General features: G+C 41.3%; 1 protein-coding gene across 3 annotated transcripts in view; it reads left to right on the top strand.

Moving 5' to 3' along the window:
• The first annotated feature begins 258 nt into the window (after window positions 1-258).
• nsd3 (nuclear receptor binding SET domain protein 3) overlaps window positions 259-19,490 on the top strand; it is a 28,781-nt gene continuing 9,549 nt past the window's right edge. Inside the window, exons 1-15 of one of the 3 annotated variants that reach the window (XM_078170609.1) lie at window positions 259-621; window positions 3,644-4,500; window positions 6,449-6,697; window positions 6,810-6,972; window positions 7,060-7,214; window positions 8,663-9,298; window positions 9,380-9,536; window positions 9,644-9,744; window positions 11,988-12,033; window positions 12,136-12,266; window positions 14,860-14,985; window positions 15,069-15,195; window positions 15,283-15,483; window positions 17,554-17,733; window positions 18,584-18,607. In XM_078170609.1, the coding sequence (XP_078026735.1) occupies window positions 3,688-4,500; window positions 6,449-6,697; window positions 6,810-6,972; window positions 7,060-7,214; window positions 8,663-9,298; window positions 9,380-9,536; window positions 9,644-9,744; window positions 11,988-12,033; window positions 12,136-12,266; window positions 14,860-14,985; window positions 15,069-15,195; window positions 15,283-15,483; window positions 17,554-17,733; window positions 18,584-18,607 (3,109 nt within the window). In that variant the 5' untranslated portion in view covers window positions 259-621; window positions 3,644-3,687. Of the gene's footprint in view, window positions 622-3,643; window positions 4,501-6,448; window positions 6,698-6,809; window positions 6,973-7,059; window positions 7,215-8,662; window positions 9,299-9,379; window positions 9,537-9,643; window positions 9,745-11,987; window positions 12,034-12,135; window positions 12,267-14,859; window positions 14,986-15,068; window positions 15,196-15,282; window positions 15,484-17,553; window positions 17,734-18,460; window positions 18,608-19,490 lie in introns of all 3 variants that reach the window. The other 2 variants (XM_033619716.2, XM_078170610.1) reach the window with 2 other exon arrangements.

Here is a 19,490-nt window from a genome sequence, read left to right as displayed (position 1 = left end):
GTAGTCCTCCCTCAAGTGACACATGACATGAATTTCCTCTTTCATTTCAGTGTAGGTGTGACTTATATTACATTTGCTCCTCGACACCCTTTTTTGTCCACACTCTCTCTTATTAAAATAGACACCATCGGAGGTGAACTACACATCCCGGAGTGCTCCTCATAACCCCTCCGATCCGGATCTGTGTGATTTTTGGCGCTGAGCAGCTGCAGGAGAGACCGACCAACGGGCCTGGACTAAAATTTTAAAAAAGAAATACTGAAAACAGGGTGCTTTTGTTGAACTAGAGGAAGAGGGAGCTAGAGATTATTGTTGTTATTATTATTAAGAAAGGCTGCACACTGGAGGGGGCGAGAACTGAACATATCTATCGGTGGTAGGGTTTCTACTAACCGCTCCAGTCCCTACACTGAGGAAGAGCCAGGCTTTGGGATTGGGCAGCAACCAGATAGCGTAACACCCCCTCCTCCTCTCTGTTGAGAATTGCGTTAAAACGAAAAAGGAAAAGGCCTGCGCTTTATCTATAACACAGGGATTTTTTTTGATTTTTTTTTTTCCTTATATATTAAACGAGGACCCGTTGCTGGCTGGTGTATGTGTTTAGAATGGGACACGCTGAAGGTATATGTTTCTTAAATGTATATTTCCCTGCATCTCTCGACTCGGCATCAAAATCTGTGCCGCTTCCTTTGCTCTCTTCTTTAGCGATGTTTGCCATAGCCGCTGCCTACTGCATGTTGTTGCCCCCCCCTAGTCTCTGTCTGTTTTTTGGGGCTCGTAGCTAGCTTATTTTCGGACACATTTCTCTCCAAACCGCCATAATCACGCCAGACAATTTGATTTAAAGGGGTAAAGGCAGCCATATTGGCAATGGAACGTTAGCTTAGCCGATGTTAGCTTCCCCTTTCATCTTCTTCCATGTGTGATGCACATTAACGGATAAACAATAACTGGAAACGTTTAGTCGTGTGTGTGTACCGAAACACAAACAACCGTATCCCCTGTTTCGTGTTGGTTTTTCTAACCTTTAAAACATTCCGTATCCTTTTTGAAGACAATCCCCCCTTTGATGCCAGGTAGCTTTAGGCTAACATCGCAGAAAGCTATAAGATCATTCAGTGAAACATTTGTTGTCTGCGCAGTCGGTTTTTAAACATAACCACGCAGCTGTGAGCAGATATTAATGTTTACCACAACACGTATGAACCCTAAAATAACAACACGAGTCGTTATAGGCAGCTAGTGACCGTAAGTTGACACCTTTATGGATGTTTACATCACCGTTATCCACCTTCGCCAACGCTGGGCAAGCCTGAGAGTGTTCACACATTAAACCACAATCAGTGGATTAGTCTGTTCACTGTGCGAGCTTTAACTCTTTTAACCTGATTAATTAATCATTACAGACATTAAAAGTGTCAGGTTTAAGAGGCTAAAGCAGGCGGTGGGAGCTGCTCTTTGTTTTGTTTGTGATAGCAGGCCACCATGTGTTTGTGTTGATGACATAAAAACACTAAATGATCCATAGCAGGGTTGTCAAACTCTTTTTTAGTTTATGCACAGCCAAATTTGACCTCAACTGGGCTGCACCTGTAAAACCATTGCATAATAAGCAATACATAACACCTCCAAGTTTTACCCTTTCTTTTTGTGTAAAGCAGTACACTATGAAGACGCTCATCCATTTTCTAATCAGATATATGTTCAGTTTTTCCACATTTAGTCAGTCTCCTCACTGTCATTACATGTGCATGTCTCCATACTTTTCCACTCTTGTGTAGTAATGCTGGCATCAACACGCCACACTAAAGTGGAAGCCTCTTTAGGAAGTTGTCCCATGCCTCACGAACCATTTAGAAATCTAAAGTTTTGGCAGCACCTTTGCAATAACAGGTTGTTTTGTACTGAAGCTGCACAATGTTGAATACACAATAAGTATTTATTGTTGTTTTTTCCAGAGAGCTGTACTCTGGTCAGGGTGGAAAAGCCCTGCTCCTGAAACCTGGCACCTCTTAGCCTTTATAGTGCCTCAATATTAGGTGTGCAAATTGGGCTGATCCATAGCGTATGAAAAGAGGCGCGATACAGATTGTCAATGGCTATCGAAGATGAAACCTTTTAATCAAGTACAAACGGCGTGGTATTTGTTTTGTGTTTTGACAGCTAGTTTGGGATGATTTATGGTAATTTTTGGATGAGGTTTTCTCTTGTATTTGTGTAGAATGTGACCACACAAGTCTGCTTATTATCTGCTTACATTCAGACAGCCCTATGAGTTTATTAGGATGATACAATATTATCTCGATGCCCAAGCCACAATACAATATTGTTAAGTATGGCAATTTTAATCTTTTTTTTTCTTTCTTGCAGCAGCAAAATGTATCCAGGTGACTGACAAAGCTATTGACTTTATTAGTCTAGTAGGCCTACCTAAAGTTTAATTTGTATTTGCAATGTTAATAATAATATTAATAATTTATAAAATATAAAAATTGATACCTGACTTTCATGTTTCGATAATGCTAAACAAAATATCACAATTCTATGCTGTATTGACCCCCACCTATATCAACTATCAGTCTTTTTTAAATATTATTATCAGCTACCCAGTAGATTATTTCATTGCATAGATTAATAATTTGATGTATTCAAAAAAAGGGCCCATCAAAATTCCTAAGTTAACATAATTCAGTGGCTAGTTTTGTGTGACCAGCAGTCAAATATATACAATTTATTATTATAGAAAAAAAAAATCAACAAATATTCACATATAAGAAGCAGGAGTCATTCGTGTTTTCTTGCCAGTTTTGCTTGAAATATTGTTCAATTGTTCTACTAATCATTTGCGTTTGATGACATTTAGGAAACACAGTATTGTTTTCTCAGGATGGTGCTACATGTCACATAATATCTTATGACTTTATAAAACATCAAGGCTGATTACCCACCAGGCAAAGCGTGGTAATGCTTTGGGGCACCTGCAGGCCCCCAGTCCCCTTGTTCACAATTATTTTGTTTGCCACACATGTTGATTTGTTTGTAAATATGCAGCACTAACGCACAGCATCAGCTGGAATGGTACGAGTGAGTGCTACATTCATTTTAAGACACCTTTGGGGGAATTTGCCATTTTATGGGGGTGTTGCATTTGTATGTTATGCAGGCACGTGTGTCAACCTCAAGGCCAACAGTGCTACAGTTTAACATTATTTTGAGGCCCTGACTTAGTTGCACCTATGTCAAAATCTAGTTTTTAAAATTTTAGATTATATTATACCTACAGTACATGCTACATGTTCCTTAGTACATTTGAGTTAAATGAAATCACCACAAACAGAGTTTTCAGGGCCTCTGGTCATAGTCTGCAGTGTGCACTGTCCCTGAAGACACATAGGCAAGAGCTGGCAGGAGCTGTGGGGTCAGTAGGGCCCCACAAAGGGTCATGCAGAGAGAACATTTGGTATATGTAATGTCAAGCTGGTGCTGCACATTATATAATTCCTCAGGGCTTCGTAAAGGACAAATAAGATGATTTTGAACCAGGTATTGTAGCTGGAAAACACAGCGTGTAGTTGTGTAAGTGATAATGGTTTAATCAGAGCGTGCCTGTGTCTGATTTAATTGTATACGTCTCTGTCAACAGGTCCAGTCAAAGAAAAAGACAGTTAAGGATGCAGGAGCCCAACAATGGATTTCTCCTTCTCTTTCATGCAAGGGATCATGGGAAATACAATTCAGCAACCCCCTCAGCTCATTGACTCAGCCAACATCAGACAGGAAGGCACCTGCGACACCGGCAGTGATCCAGGCGAGGATGGTGGTCCCTCCTACGATGCTGCCCTGGATGCAGAGTTTTCCTACCCGCCGTCAGCCTCGGAGGACATGTCGCAGGTCTCCAATGGCTACCCGCCTGGTCTGGGCATGTACGAGCCGCAGGCCAAGTTCTCCATGTACTCACAGTTCCCCAACGGCTCAGCTAACGGCTACGGCGCCATACGGAGCTATGGAGATCACGGTCTTATGCCGGGAGAGGGGACGGTCCTGAGAGGCCCAGGCCTCCAGGAGAGACCTTTGTCTCCTGTTTCCCCACCTCTGCCCACACATCACCCGCACCTCCACCACCACCATCATCACCCCCATCACCACCACCCCGCGCACCATTTCCACTCAAACCCACCCCACATACAAACCCACCCTCACCCACAGAGTCCCCCGCCGCCACCTCTCCCCTCCCAGCACCACATGCCCCATACGCCTCACATCATGACCCACACTCTCCCTCCTCCTCCCCCATTGCTCCTGCCCTCCTCCAGTCCTCCCCCCTCACTCGTGGACAGCACCCCATCTTCTCAGCCCTCCCACGCCCTGTCCAACACTCCTGGTGGGGTGCTGAAGAAAACCAGCTCTCCAGAGATCAAGCTGAAGATCATAAAGACGTATCAGAACGGGAAGGAGCTGTTTGAATCTGCGCTGTGTGGAGACCTGCTGCAAGAACTGCAGGTAACGTGTGCATGTTCAAGCTGGTTACACAAACACTCACACAGGTCTGCATCTATCACTGAAGACATAGTCATATCCTTTTTTATGGGTTTTTGAGGTGTGCACTTCAAAGATGCTTTAGTTAGGAAGGAAATTTAATTTTTAAAATGACACTTAATTGTTTTGTTAATTGTCGAGGTGATTTTTCATACAAAAATACTGAACATGCGCTGATTCCATATCAAATCAGACAAGAGAATTAGCACATTATCTCCGTTTTATCTTATTGTAAATCGAATATCTTTATGTTTTAATTCATGGCAATTTAAAGATGTCAGAGTGGGTTCTTGGAGGAAATTGTGATTGACATTTTTACAATTTTTTTGTTTATGTTATCTGAATGAACTATTAATCGATTACTTGAGAAACTAATAAGCAGATAAATCAGTCATGAAAAGAGTCGTTATTGCAAAGAGATGAGCCCATTGATTTCAAACGTTTATTTAAGACTCTGGAAATTGAGAGAGACCCTCATTTTCAGTGCATGAACAAAGATGTACCTAAATAAGTTAAAATAAACACAATCAATATGCCAACCAGTTGACATAGAAATGAAATCATGCAAAATAACAATGTATAAAAGCTTAAAGTTAAAACAGTTGATAATAGACACGACATGGAGTGGATGTATGGTTAAAGGCATTTACTCTCCGTTAAAACAAGATCTGAAATAAGGCATTTGAACAGCCATAATGGTGACAGAGAGTCCAAGTTTAAGGTCTTTTGCAGATTATTCCATGTATAAGGTGCACTAAGAGAATTACATTTTTCCGAGTTCAGTTCTAAATAAGGGAATGTGGAGCAACAACCTCTTCTTTGAGTGAGTACCAAGACGACATGAGTTCAGATTTAAAAGCAATGAAATAAAGGGTGGAAGTCTCTGTATCAAAGCTTTACAGAGGAATAAAACCAATGTTGGGCGCTAGAGTTTTGTTATTTGTGACCTTGGCTTTTAATCACATCTTGCAGTCTTGGTATAAGCAGGAGTCTCTTGGCTATTTTTTTTGCTCTGCATGCACATCTTTGGGACTACAGTATTATTTTTAACATGCATATCACTTTAAAAACCTTGCTTTTATTTTGCATGTTTTTAGTCATTCCTGCAAATCAAAAAACTACATCTTAAGATGTTATATGTGATTTCTGCATTCAAACTTTCTACTCAAACACAAAGACAAAGACTATCCATTAAACAAATACTTCTAATAAATTAAATGTTTGACCTGTAAAATGCCAGAAAATAACTAAATGTGCTCATTAGAAGTTCCTAGAGTCCAAGGTGACGTCTTTATCGTGCTCGCTTTGTCCAAATAATAGTTACTAACTTAAAGATATTCTATTCAGTGTTATATAAAAACATGGAAAACAGGAAGTCTAAACATTGTAGAGGCTTAGACCAGCATTTTATGGCATTTTTTTCTTTAAAATTTCCATTGATGGTTAATGGATTATCAAGGTTTTTGCTGTTTTCGTCGACAATGTGACTTCGACTTAGAATAGAAAACTTAAATGTCCCCTTGGGGGCAGTTTGTGGTACAGCACATTAAATAATAATGTAAACACAATTAAAACCCAGAACAGAACAACAAGACGATAACACGTTTCAGCTCTACATATGAACAACAGCATACCTGCAGAAAAACACAAGGCAGTGTAAATTGAACCACAGAAAAATCATGTCACATACTAAATAGAAGCCTAAACTGTCCCATTAAAATTCATATGGAATTGTTACAGTGTGTGTGTCTTGGCTCTCTTTTAATCGTCCTAAGAAGTGGTAGCTGAGGAGCTTTTTAATATTGTAGCACACAGAGAGATCCATTTTTGAGCTACCTTTTATATAGAAAAGAAAAAAGTTAACTGATGTCTCATCACCACTTTTGGGTTTTTTCTATTTTTCACCCTTCAGAAGGAGTCTCAGAAGAAGGAGGCCACTCAGATGCAGCGCAGACATGAGAGGAAGAAGGAGAAGAGGAAAAAGAGTGCGAGGCTGCAGCTGCAGGTCCAGGAACAGAAGCTGGACCAGGGCCAAGCGCAGGCAGGTACCACGGAGCAGACAGAGGACATCCACATCCAGCCCCAGCCGATAGAAACACCCCCAGCCCAGACAGAGAAGCCTCAGAAGACCGTTATCAAAACTGAACCAAAGACGCCAAAGGCAAGAGCGCGACTGTTCACACTTCACAGCAGTTTGAATTCTTTGTATTTTATAGCAGACGTATTTGTCGTTGTTTGGATTTTGAAAGTGACTCGTTCGTGTTCCTGTTCAGGTTCCGAAGGTCCATCATCCGTCAGTGATCCAAGAGACAGGCTTCTGTAAGGAGTTTGTGATAGGAGATCTGGTGTGGTCCAAGGTGGGCACCTACCCCTGGTGGCCCTGCATGGTCTCCTCTGATCCGCAGATGAAGGTCCACACTCGCATCAACACCAGAGGTACGGGCCTGTTTTCCTTTCACAAACGTTTCAATGTGAAAGAACGTGAACGATACAACTCGTTTTCCATCCTCTGTCTCTGTGTAGGTCATCGAGAGTATCACGTTCAGTTCTTCGGCAGTGTGGCTGAGCGAGCGTGGATCCATGAGAAGAGGATAGTGCTGTACCAGGGGAAGCAACAGTTTGATGATCTTCAGGCTGAGACTCTGCGCAAGGCCACAAACCCTGTAGAGAAACACAAAGTATGTATGAATGCATCTTATGTCTCATTTCCACTGCATGATTCAACTCGTTTTACTTTTGGTATCAGGTCCTTTTCTATATTTGTTTTCTATTGCGGATAGTACCCCCTCAGTGCAGGCGGGATTCTTACCTTATCACCATAGCGACGCTGTGTGAAACTGTTGTGAAGTCATTTTCAATGCTACACTGAATATTTTAATCGACAACCAACCAGAGAAACGTCTGCACTTTATTAGTTGTACAGTGTAGTGTACGTAGTGTCAGGGTGGCCACAGGTCTTAAAAAGTCTTACAATGTGTTACATACACATTACTAATAAAGGCCTTCAAATATTTAAGTGTCTTAAATTAAGATTGGATGGGTCTTAAATGTTTCTTAGTCACTTGCTGCAAGAATTTTGGGTGTTGGCACTACAGGAAACATCATTGTAACAGGAGGGAAACACTGTTTGACGGGGGAGCAGACTTTAGCACAACACCTGTATGCATGCAAAGCCCCTATTTTTGTTCCCTCTACGCATTTAAATAATGCATTCTGTATATTTGAATTTAGTTTATTTTTTCGTTTTTTACCTGTTTCAAAAGAATAATTCATAGCTCTTCAGCATTTTCTCTTCACTTCCCATCCACAAAATGACCTTATTTACTCTGTAAATTAATGAGAAATTGACTTTTATTGCTGTTATAATCGCTGGTGAAATTATGAGACACCTTTTCAAAAGAGTAGAACAGTACAACAATTTCTTTTTCTAAACCCCCGTGCATTCACTAAATAACTTGCCGATGTGAAGGTCTCTTTTTCAAATAACCATTTCAGTCATTGTGAGTCATTCCTATTCAGTACCTGGTATCTTTTATATCGTCAGGGTGATTTACAAGCACAACAATTTAATCTTGTTGTTGTCTTGAAAACCAGTGAGAGCTGCAATGATTATTCGATTAGTGTTCATCTATTAAATTAATCAACAATTAATTTGATTGTCGATTGATCGTTTGGTATGAGTATTTTTTTAACTCAAAATTCTCTGATTCCAGCTTCCAGTGAATATTTTTTGGTTTCTTTGTTTCTCTGTGACAGTAAATTGAATATCTTTTGGTTGTGGACAAAACAAGACTTTTGAAGACATTATTTTTGGCTTTGGGAAACACTGATTGACCTTTTTTACATGTTATAGACTAAACAACTAATTGTATATAACCAAGAAAATGATTAACAGATTAACCAACAATGAAAATAATTGTTATTTGCAACCCTTAAAACCAGTTAAATTACCGTTATTAAAAAAAGATCAATGCAATGCAAACTATGACACTGTTTCAAAATGGTCCAGTAGACCATCATGTGTCCATACATATTTGGGTAAGCTGATATTAATAATGTTGGTTCTGTGGTCTGAAGAATAAAGTTCACCAGTTGTTTTGTATCTTTGTGATGTTTTCTCCTCCAGCTTCTGAAGCCTATCCCTCAGCGGGAGCGTTCTCAGTGGGAGGTTGGTGTGGGTCACGCCGAAGACGCCTTCGTGATGACGCGGCAGGAGCGAATTGACAACTACACCTTCATCTACGTTGACCCAGACCCTAATGAAGGCATGCCCAGCAAGAAACCCAACATCAGGGCTGAGAAGCGAAACCGGCGCTCCAGCGGGTCGGTCAGCAAGAAGGAAGAGGGAACCGTGAAGTCACCAGAGAGAGAGCAGCCGCCGCGAAGGCTGCTGCCACGCAGGCAGTGCAGTGTTTCAAACACAGAGGACAACACAAACTCCCAGGCTTCAAATGAAGAGAAGAACCAGACCAGGGGGGGGGACCAGCGTAAGACCAGCTCCCCGAAACGGAACGCTGGTTGTAATGCACGAGCGCAGCAGGACTCGCCGCCACCAGTCAGGGCCTGGAAAACAGCGGCCGCCAGGAAGTTGCTGCCTCTATCCATCACCATGAAGCGGCTGAATGTGGAGATCACAAAGTGTGACTGGCCTCTCCTGCAGAAAAAAGCAGCTGCATCTCCAAAAAAGGACCGAGAGGAAGAGAAGGAGGAGAGAGTGGAGAGAGAGGCCCGGCAGCCCGACCTGGGGTACTGCTCACCTGAGGTTGGTGTAACTCATGCAGACAGAAAAATGTAGAATCTGAGGTATCCTGACAGGATATTCACACGCTGATGCCTTTAACAGGACAGCAGAGCTAAACCTGAGCCCAGTCCAGAGGAGGAGGAAGACGGGGACGACGGGGAGGAAGAGGAGAGGAGAGGCTCCCCCGCCAGTCGGAGGAGTGAGGAGGGAGGAATGCAGCAAACCTCCTCTCCTGGATCACACCACAGTAGTCCACACGGTTGGTAAAACACAGACATACAGGGTGTATTTTTTTTTCTGCTGATGAATATTTGACGTGTTGTGAAGTCGGTAGGAGATACAGCTCACTGTTTTTTGTGTCTTCAGGTTCTCAGGAGAGGAAGCTGCAGCGACGGTCAGTCAGGAGCAGGTCTGAGTCAGAGAGAGGCAACGATCCCGTCCCTAAGAAGAAAACCAAAAAGGAACAGGTACCAGTCCTCCGCAGATAAACTGGTGTTCACACCGGAGAAATAGAATGAGTAGAAAAGACATTGAATGGCTTGCTGTTGTTATTTGACTCATACAAAAAAAAAAACGCATTTGTTGTCAGTTATTAAATCAAGTTTCAACAAACATGAAATTTATGGCAACAGAAGAAACAGGAGACTGTGAACAGAAAATCCTGCACACCACCCTTGTTTAGACATTTTGGTCGTTTGTTTGCATGTCATATCCTTCTTTCTCCATGCTTGTTATACATTGTATTTTTTCCCTGTATTGTATCATATATTGGCAAAATTGCACAAAATATAATAAAGAATGCAGAAGGCATTGGTGTGGGAGTATTTAAGGTACTGATTTGACAAAAGGTGTTCTGGGGACATCCCTGAGAGGAACTGTAACCCCGGGAGCTCCCTCATAGAAATAAAATGAGATGCCTCCAGTTTATTTCTATGACATACCTTCACAGGATTTTTACTGTTTGCATTTGACCGTCAGTAGGAACCCTGAAGTGATGTACTGTAAGCCAGCTGTCAAAGATTCCTATATTTCACTTTGATGATTCAAAATCGCATTGTATTTCCCATTGCATATTAGCTCAGTAAATCCTGGTATTTACTGTAAGTCCATTTGTCTGTGTTTACTTCAGTTTTTTCTATACAAATTGTGTTTTGTGTTGTCTGTTTACACAGCTAACAGATTATTTAAAAATGACTGTTGTCAGTGCTGCATTGGCTCATGTGTTTGACTAATCAGTGTACACTTACATCCCCTTAGGGTTTCTCTTGTACTGGGAAAGTACCTACTCTGAAATAGGAGCTAAAACTTCCCTCTAAGCAGCAGTCTAAGAGCTACGATTGTCCCTAGTTTTTGCAACGTGGACACAACACGCATGTTTGAATCTGTGTTCTAGGAACCCCCTTTCTGTTGTGTCGGCACTGTGAGAACTACGAATGATGGTAGTTCTTAGAACGTCCCTTTTTAAGGGACTTTTTTAACCCCTATTTCAGAGTAGGTACTCTCTCAGCACAAGAGGAACCATCAGTGACTTAGGTGTATGGTGTTTTGTCGAACACATGAACCAATGCAGCACCAGCAACCACCATTTTTAAAAACCCTTTAGCCTTGTAATAAACAGACAACACAAAACAAAAATAACAACTTGTAACGGAATTTCTTTTAGAAGAAAACATGGACAGTGGACTGACAGAGAAGTCAAGGTTTTACTGAGCATATATGCAATGCAAAGCAAAAGTGACGCTGCTATACCAACCTCTGGCGGGCTTATGGTACGTCACTTAAGCTTTCCTACTAGCGTTGTGAATGCAAACGGTAAAAAAGGCCTTGAGGGTATGTGGTTGTATTTGGAAGCTCCTTAGTGGGCAGTTCCTCTCAGGAAGTCTTCAGAACTGTTGGTCTGAAAACATCTAATAAAAAGTGGGCCTCCTCCGGTCCAAAAACACCTAATGAAATATGTTCTGGAAACTGTTTGGAGTAACACATTCATGAGTTTTAAGGATTATCAGATGCTGCACAGAGGTTTGCAATATTAAGAACGAGTATTTTACAACACTGAAGAGTTTTATAGCAATAATATTTTTTCCTTCTGTGGTGGAAATTTTGGCTACTTCATGCATATAATTGTATTGTTTCATTCTTCCCATTTTGTGTGTGACCTTTGCATTCCCCTTTTGTAAACATCTGTCGTTACTTGACATCAAGAGATTTACATTCACTATAATCTCGCCTTCAAAGACAGTCCATTGACTTCTCTTATGTAATCAAGAGAACATAATTAAAACAGGAAAGCCCAAGAAAGCTACAGTTGATTTCTCATCATCTTGTCATGTGAGTGTAGGTATAAAGATGCCTTGTATTCACTGTTCTGGGCACAAACTCTAAACTCTGAGTTCTGAGCCTGAGGTTGCGCCTTCTCTATAGAGAATAAACAAAGCTGTTCAGTCTTGTTTGCTGACTCTCAAGCAGATCGGCTAAAAATTACACTTCATTGAGTCAGTTGTCAGATGAATGTTGGAATTACTCTGTTCACCTTACAAAGTTATCTACCACTCCTGTTCTTAAATGTATGTAATGTAATTTTGGCTGCATTATTGTACGCAGTGTTAATGTCGGACTGAACATGTCCTTTGTGCAAAATTTCTTAAAACTAACCAGCTACCACTTGAATCCAAATTAGCCCCACAGTAACCTAAACTTCCATGTTTAACAGGCTGAGATGGCTCCTGAGACCACACTGAGGACTGGTTCACAGAAAGGTATGGGATCCTTCTTTCATGCCTCCTGCAAAACCTCTGTGATGGGAACTCCTAAAAAAAGGGAAATTCATCTTTTTGATCGACCCCTATGTGATCCTCCAGGAGCCAGTGAGATCTCAGATGCCTGCAAGCCCCTGAAGAAGCGAAGCAGAGCGTCAACGGATGTGGAGATGGCTTCTTCTCAGTATAGAGACACCTCTGACTCTGACTCCAGAGGCCTCAATGACCCACAGGTAGGTTAGAAAACATGTATACACACATACACACACACACACAGAAAAGTACTGTATTTCTCCTGCACACAAAATTGTGTAGATGTACATCCACATGCAGATGTCAGAATAAACAGAGTATGTCTTGGTTCCTGGTGGGGAAGTGCCTTTGTTGTATGTTTTTAAAGCCCTGACAAAGACCTGCAGTGTTCAAAATATGTTGGCTGTTTTGGCTTTTTTTAATGCCTCCTTCCTCGTGTTCTATATTTTTGGAGTGCCTGGATTGCCTTCTTGTATATCCTATTGTTTCCCATTCTCCATGAACACCTGACACAAGGTTGTCTCTCTCTTTTTCACAGTATTTGCCTTACTTGCAGACATATTCATCATGAAAAATTTACAAGACAAACTTTCAGTCATCTGATCACCATCTTCTCTGTTAATCTTTGCCTGTTTGAATGTTTGATCTATGCATTTTTAGCATTTGCAGGCCTTTTTTTCACACTCATCATAACTCAAGCTGAAACAATCAGTCAATCAATCAACAGAAAATTAATCTGCAGCCATTTTGAAAATTGATTTATCATTTAAAATATTTGTTTTTAAGCAAAAATGGCAAAAATTCAGTTTTTCCAGCTTCTCAGATATGACTATTTTGTGGTTTTCTGCTTTCTTTATGGTTATAATTGGAATATTTCTGGGTTCTGTGCTATTTTTTGGGCAACAGACGTTCCAAAACATTAGTATTGGCTCTTGAAACTTGTGATGACAATTTTCTTACTATTTGCTGACATTTTATGGACCAAACTGTTAATTAGGCAAGGCAAGTTTATTTGTACAGCACAATTCAACACAAGGTAATTCAAAGTGCTTTACAGAGACATTAAAAGCAACAACACACAATTTAAAACAATAAAAACAGTCGACTAAAAAGGGAAATAGAAATTGAGAATGATAGTGATAATAATAAAATACAGTAACATAAAATAAAAACAGGCTCAATACATTGAACAGTCAGGATAAGAAACGAAGTAGAATAATAAAAGGCATAAATCAGCAGTGTGTAGTTAAAAAGTACGGGCAGTAGAATACAGCAGGTAAGTATTTAATCTAAGAGTACGCTTCAGTAAACAATAGTGTTTTTAGCCCTGATTTAAAGGAGCTGACAGTTTGAGCAGACCTCAGATCTACAGGAAGTTTGTTCCACAGGTGAGGAGCATAATATCTGAATGCTGCCTCACCTTACTTGGTTCTTGGAACACACAACAAACCTGTTCCAGATGACCTAAGGGGTCTGGATGCTTCGTAGGGAACCAGTAGATCAAGCATGTATTTTGGTCCGAGACCATTTAGGGCTTTGTAGGCCAGCAGTAAGATTTTAAAATCTATTCTTTGACTCACAGGAAGCCAGTGTAGCGATTTAATGACAAGGTGTAATATGGTCCAGTTTCCTGGTGTTTGTAAGGACTCTGGCAGCAGCGTTCTGAATCAGCTGCAGCTGTCTGATTGATTTTTTGTTAAGGCCTGTAAATAAGCCATTGCAATAATCCAACCTACTAAAAATGAATGCATGAATAAGTTTTAATACATCAAGTAAATAATTGATACAGTAATTTATAATGAAGGTTAAAGGGGCGGGACTCTCCAGGGACCTCACAATTCAATTCAGTTACTGTGCTCCAGCAAATAACACAAACCATCATGAAAAGTTTCTGCTAAAGAGCTCATAAAGAAAAAATATCTTACTTGTGTAACAAGTTTGTATTGGTCTCATTCCACTTTGACATTAGCGATTTGTTTACTTCCCTCACTTCCATTTCTCTTTTTGTGCGCTGAGCTGAACTGCTAATCGGAGTGATGTCATTCACCAACAGGCTCCGCTGTCGCTGACACGATTCAGTATGCTGGATTGGCAGAAAAAAAGCTGACTAGGGCCAATGAGGGCCAACAGTGAGGGACACACCGCAGCGACCACAGACGTGGCCACAGGCCACAGGGCCACAGACGCTCAATCCAACATTGACAGACAGCCGATGTCAGCTTGGTGTATCAGAGCCTTAATAGCATATTTGTACACTATATTTTGCATACGTTGTGTCTCTTGTCCAGGTCCCTTTTTCCTTCAACTTCATAAAAGCCAAAATGCTTCCATATGCTAGCTTGAAAGCCAGGGGGTGCCGGTCAGATTGTATCCATCTGCAGTTGTTTACGTTCAGCCATAGATTAGAACACAATCTACGTGTTTATGTCCACCACGTTTCACCATCCAACTGGTTCAATGTACAAGAATGTACTAGCTTGGTCTTACAGAATTGATATAGGTGCTCATGATGTGGAGAATTGAGTTTTATATTTCTGATTATTGACTTTTGTGAATCGAGATATAATCTGTCAAGAGAGAATCACGATGTATCTGAGAATGGATTTTTTCCCCCCACCCTTAGAAAATATTTGTTGCATTCCTGATTACACCATGTGTTAGGCTGAATATCTAAACACTTTTGAAAGAGTAGTTCAATACAGTTGGCTTAAATTTGGCGTGTTTGTGCATTATGCGACTGGTTTCTTTCACAGAAAACACATCTACAGTTTTGCTCTGTCTTAACCTTTACAGGGTTTATTTGGGAAGAGTCTTGATAGTCCAGCAGCTGCAGATGCAGACGCATCAGATACTCAGTCTGTGGACTCCGGCTTGTCCCGTCAGGACGGCAGCACCGGAAAGAGAGACACCGTCTGCCAGGTCAGCGCTCTCATGATTAATCTCTGTTGTACTCTTGTAGGTATTGAGTTCTATTAACCGTTGTTCTGTGTGTTTGTGTGTAGATCTGTGAGGTGTACGGAGAGGGTTTGGTGGTGTGTGAAGGTGACTGCAGCAGACAGTTTCACCTGGACTGTCTTGGTCTGGCGTCCCTACCTGAAGGCAGATTCACCTGCTTAGAATGCAGAAATGGTGAGCGAATCAGACTTCACCTTCGCTATTACAAGTGTTGTGTTTTGCTTTGTACTAACACAGACTCCCTGTCATTCATCTTTCCAGGCAATCATCCTTGTTTTAGCTGTAAAACGGCAGGGCGGGAGGTGACACGCTGCTCTGTGTCTGGATGTGGTTGTTACTACCACGAGGACTGTGTCCGTAAACTGCCAGGCACCAGCAGCAGTTCGGGCGGAGGTTTCAGCTGCCCTCAGCACAGCTGCTCTACCTGCTGCCTGGAACGAGACCTGCAGCGAGCCAGTAAAGGTGAAACAACCTCTGCTTTGTTTCTCAGCTGCTCTGATTTCCTGTTTGTTGGAAGCTGTGGGGCAATGAGCTGGTGTCACATCAGCAAAGTGTGAAGAAAGTGTATTAGAAAATAAAACTTTCGTTTTCCATCACAATTTAGGCTTCTGACAGGTGTTATTGACAAATAGCAACAGAAAAAGCTCCAATAATAAGTAGTGCAAGGGTCAGGGCTGCACTTCCTTGTTAGAATATATGAGAGGAAAGTGCAAGAGGAAAAAAACAAGGCACAATGTTTTTTTTTTTTTTTTTAGGGAAATTAGTTTGAGAAAAAGAGTACTGACAAAATTGGGCTACTTTTAAAATCTTGCAGAGCATATCCTGCAGAATATTTGGTGATGAGGTCTTGCAACAAACATCTGGCTCTACCTGAAACCAAAACTGCTTTATTTAGTTTGAGGTGAGAGGAATCTAGAGGCTGCATATCATTGGAGGAAAATAAAGTAATTGCCGTGTTCCTGGAAATGTCTTCAGATGATGGTGCTGTATCTTGGCAGAAATATCACATCTGAAAAAGGGAGGAAATGCACTGTGTTTGCAACAGAGTTTGGGTATCTTGTGGTTTGAAAATGACTCGCCTCAGACGCTGAAGTGCCAAAAATGTGCCTAGAAAACATCAGTCACTCTGGGACACCCACAACTAAAATGTTTACCTTTAGACATGTGGCAGAGTAAATGAAGTTTGTGTCTGACTCTGACCATACTATAAGTACACTACACATACTACATATAGATAGTTAAGAAAAGCTGGAAAGCAAGTAAATGAATCAGCTTGTGACCCATAAAAATATTTGTGGCCCCTTCACACGTTTCAGATGTCAATAAGTTGTTCCACCAAAGAGACATAGTTACATACTTTATCCAACACCAGTATACATCTCACAACACTCCAGACTTATCATTCGGTTCAGTCAAACTCAAGTTCCTTTGCTCCCTAAGTGCGGTTTGTTTGGGCAGGTGTGAACACAGCAATTGCACTCAGGTGCACACCAAAACAACCTGACTTGAGACCTTCTTGAAGAGGTGGTCTCGGTCAGTTTACAAACAAACTCTGGTGCAGTTTGTGGTGAGAACGTGTTCCGGCCTTGAGCCGAACCAACTGCAGTCACATGACACATTGTTTGGGCTAAACATGAGCATGTTATAGTCCTGGAGGATTATTAATGTGCACCTCCTCCTGTACTGCCTTAATATGCACATATGCAATTAGTCCCTGATTCGGACCAAAGCAAGACAACTCTAGGTCTGAAAGCACCCTTAAATGTCAAACCACATTCTTGCCTTCTTGTGAAAATAGAAATTAAAGAAGAAGACAAAAATACATGTCAACAACTCAAGTCTTGAGTGAGCTCAATGTGGGCAAGAGTCGTCAGAGTGACTATTCTGATCATAGGTTTCACTTCCTTCACAGTTATATCATCAACTGTTGATGACAACTATAGAATTCTGGTCTTAATCATATCTAACAACCAAAATCCTTTCAGATTTAGGTCCCTGAAGCGAAATCTTAGTAAATTTGGGTCCCTGACCTGATATGCATCAATTCAGCGGGTCCTTGACACATCAAAAGCTGAGAACTTCTGTTGTTAGCCACCAAAAACAGTGCTAAGTGGTTGTATTTTTATGCATCTGAGCAGCGACAGCTTTGGCTGGAGGCATCATGTTTTTGGGTTATGAACATTTTAAGGAATTTTTTTTGAAGCATCCAAAATTTTGAATATGTAGCTTCTTTGCAACCACATCCATATTGAAGCATTGTCAACTGTCATGGCTACATGTGAGTCTGGACAGACGTGGAAACTGTAACTTGACTGGTTGGCGGAGGCATACAGCCATGATGCGTTAATTCTAGTTCCCTTCTGATTTCTTTTAATTACAGTTCGAACACATAAAGAAATCTGACCTAATTCATCATAAAAACTCAACTCTGTGTGAGCTGCACTGTTTGACAGCTACAATACTCTACAGTCTTACAAAACTTTGTAAGACTGTTGTAAAGTGACTTCCGTCTCTCCTCTGCCTCTCACCCAGGTCGTCTGATGCGTTGTATCCGCTGTCCGGTGGCCTATCACACAGGAGACAGCTGCGTTGCGGCAGGCAGCGTCTCCATCACCCATCACATCATGATCTGCAGCAACCACGGCAGCGCCAAGAGGAACGGCCTCCTCACCTCTCCTATCAACGTGGGCTGGTGTTTCCTGTGTGCTAGAGGTAAGCTCTCACCACTGCACATGCTAACTGCCTTCCTCTCCTACAGTTGTGATTTTTTTGGCAGTGACCCTGAATAGACGGAGCAGACAAACGTGGAAGTTTTTAATTTTCCCACAATTGATGACTTTTGCTTCCACGGGCTGGTTTCAATCAGCTCTTCTTAATCGCACATTAGAGCATCACCAGGACTCGATCGCCCACCATGATTAGTTTTTTTTGTATCTTGTTTTAGGAATATAACTTCTTTTTTTTTTCTTTTTTTTTTTTATGAAGACACACCTGCAGTTACATCTCATGAGTGAAACCTCATATATTTTTTATCCTCTAATATTACATGTTTCATGTTTGGTGGCATTGTTGTTCATGAATAGCAGTGCTGTGAACTGTAATGTTTGTTTTCCATCACGATACTAATACTATGAATGACACACTGCACTCTACTTAAAACAATCCCATCTGTCCTGGATGGCGATGAGTGAGAAAACAACAGGATTTTTTTTTATGTCTTTTTGACGAGTTTCGATCTGATGTTTTGCCTGTTGAACAAAAGTTGAGTGCACTGTTTGGCCCTTTTGTGTCGGGACCAACTTTGTTTTACTTGTTTCTTCTGTGTGTGCGTGTGTGTGTGAGAGACTGTGAGTTTTTGTTCTTTCTCTTTTTGTGAATTTTGGGTAATTTCGAGTTTGACTGCGGCTCACCCCCGTCTCTTCCTGTGTGTCTTGTGTAGGACTGTTAGTGCAAGACCTTACTGACACCATATTAAGTTCATATGCCTATAAGTCCCACTACCTTCTGACTGAGTCAAATCGTGCTGAGTTGAAATTACCTATGATTCCCTCTCCTTCGTCAGCTACCAAAAAGAATGTTGGGAAAGGTAACTGAACAGTTTTTCTCTTTCTCCTTTTGTCCCACTGGTCTGTGTTTGTGTTGTGCCTGCTCCCCTTTTTTTGTACGCATCTTTCATTTCAAAGCCTTGAGGTGCAAAGTTAATTAACTGGTCAAACACGCAGTTAATTTTAATGCAGAGTGGCGCAAAGTAACCTCAGCCAAGTTCCCTAACACATTAACAGAAAGCAGTGGGCCTCATGCAAGAACAGTTTTGTATTTTTTTGTCATCAGAGCAACTCTGCACTGAGAAAGAAATAACTAGAGACCATCTTGCAACGAGATCGCTCTGGCCACGATACCATGATCTGTGATTTAAAGCAAATGTCGGTAAAGTGGGAGAGCCAGTGGCCCCTTTCCATTTTCCAGGGCCCTTGCTCGGACCATACCTATCTTTTTCTTTTTTTTTAAGATTATTTTTGTGGGCTTTTTGCCTCTAATGACAGGACAGAGAGTGAAATGGGGAGACAAAGAGAGAGCGGGGACTGACATGCAGCAAAGAGCACTACTTTTGTGCCTTTTTTGTGCAAGCTTTCAAGAGCATGGCGGCAGGTTGCGTCTGAAAAGTTTCAGGACTCTATCTTGCACTGTTGCGACATTATCTTGTTCACAAAATTGGTACACAGACAAACAGACATATAATCACCTGGCACCTACCTGTGGTGGTTGCCGCAACAGTTGGAGTCACCAGTATCACATTTCACCATGTTGGCACACACACAGACTCACAAGGTGAAAACAATACCAGCCGTCGTGACATTGTTGTAGCTCAAAAAATGTTGAAAATATTCCCAGATCTTACGGTGGCCATGGTCTTCTTCAGCAGGTGGAAAATAGGAAACTGGTTTGATGTGATGTTTGATACTAAAAAT

This window comes from Epinephelus lanceolatus, chromosome 9 (assembly GCF_041903045.1).
Source record: "Epinephelus lanceolatus isolate andai-2023 chromosome 9, ASM4190304v1, whole genome shotgun sequence".
Taxonomy (NCBI): domain Eukaryota; kingdom Metazoa; phylum Chordata; class Actinopteri; order Perciformes; family Serranidae; genus Epinephelus; species Epinephelus lanceolatus.
This window is presented reverse-complemented; position numbering and strand designations above follow the sequence as displayed.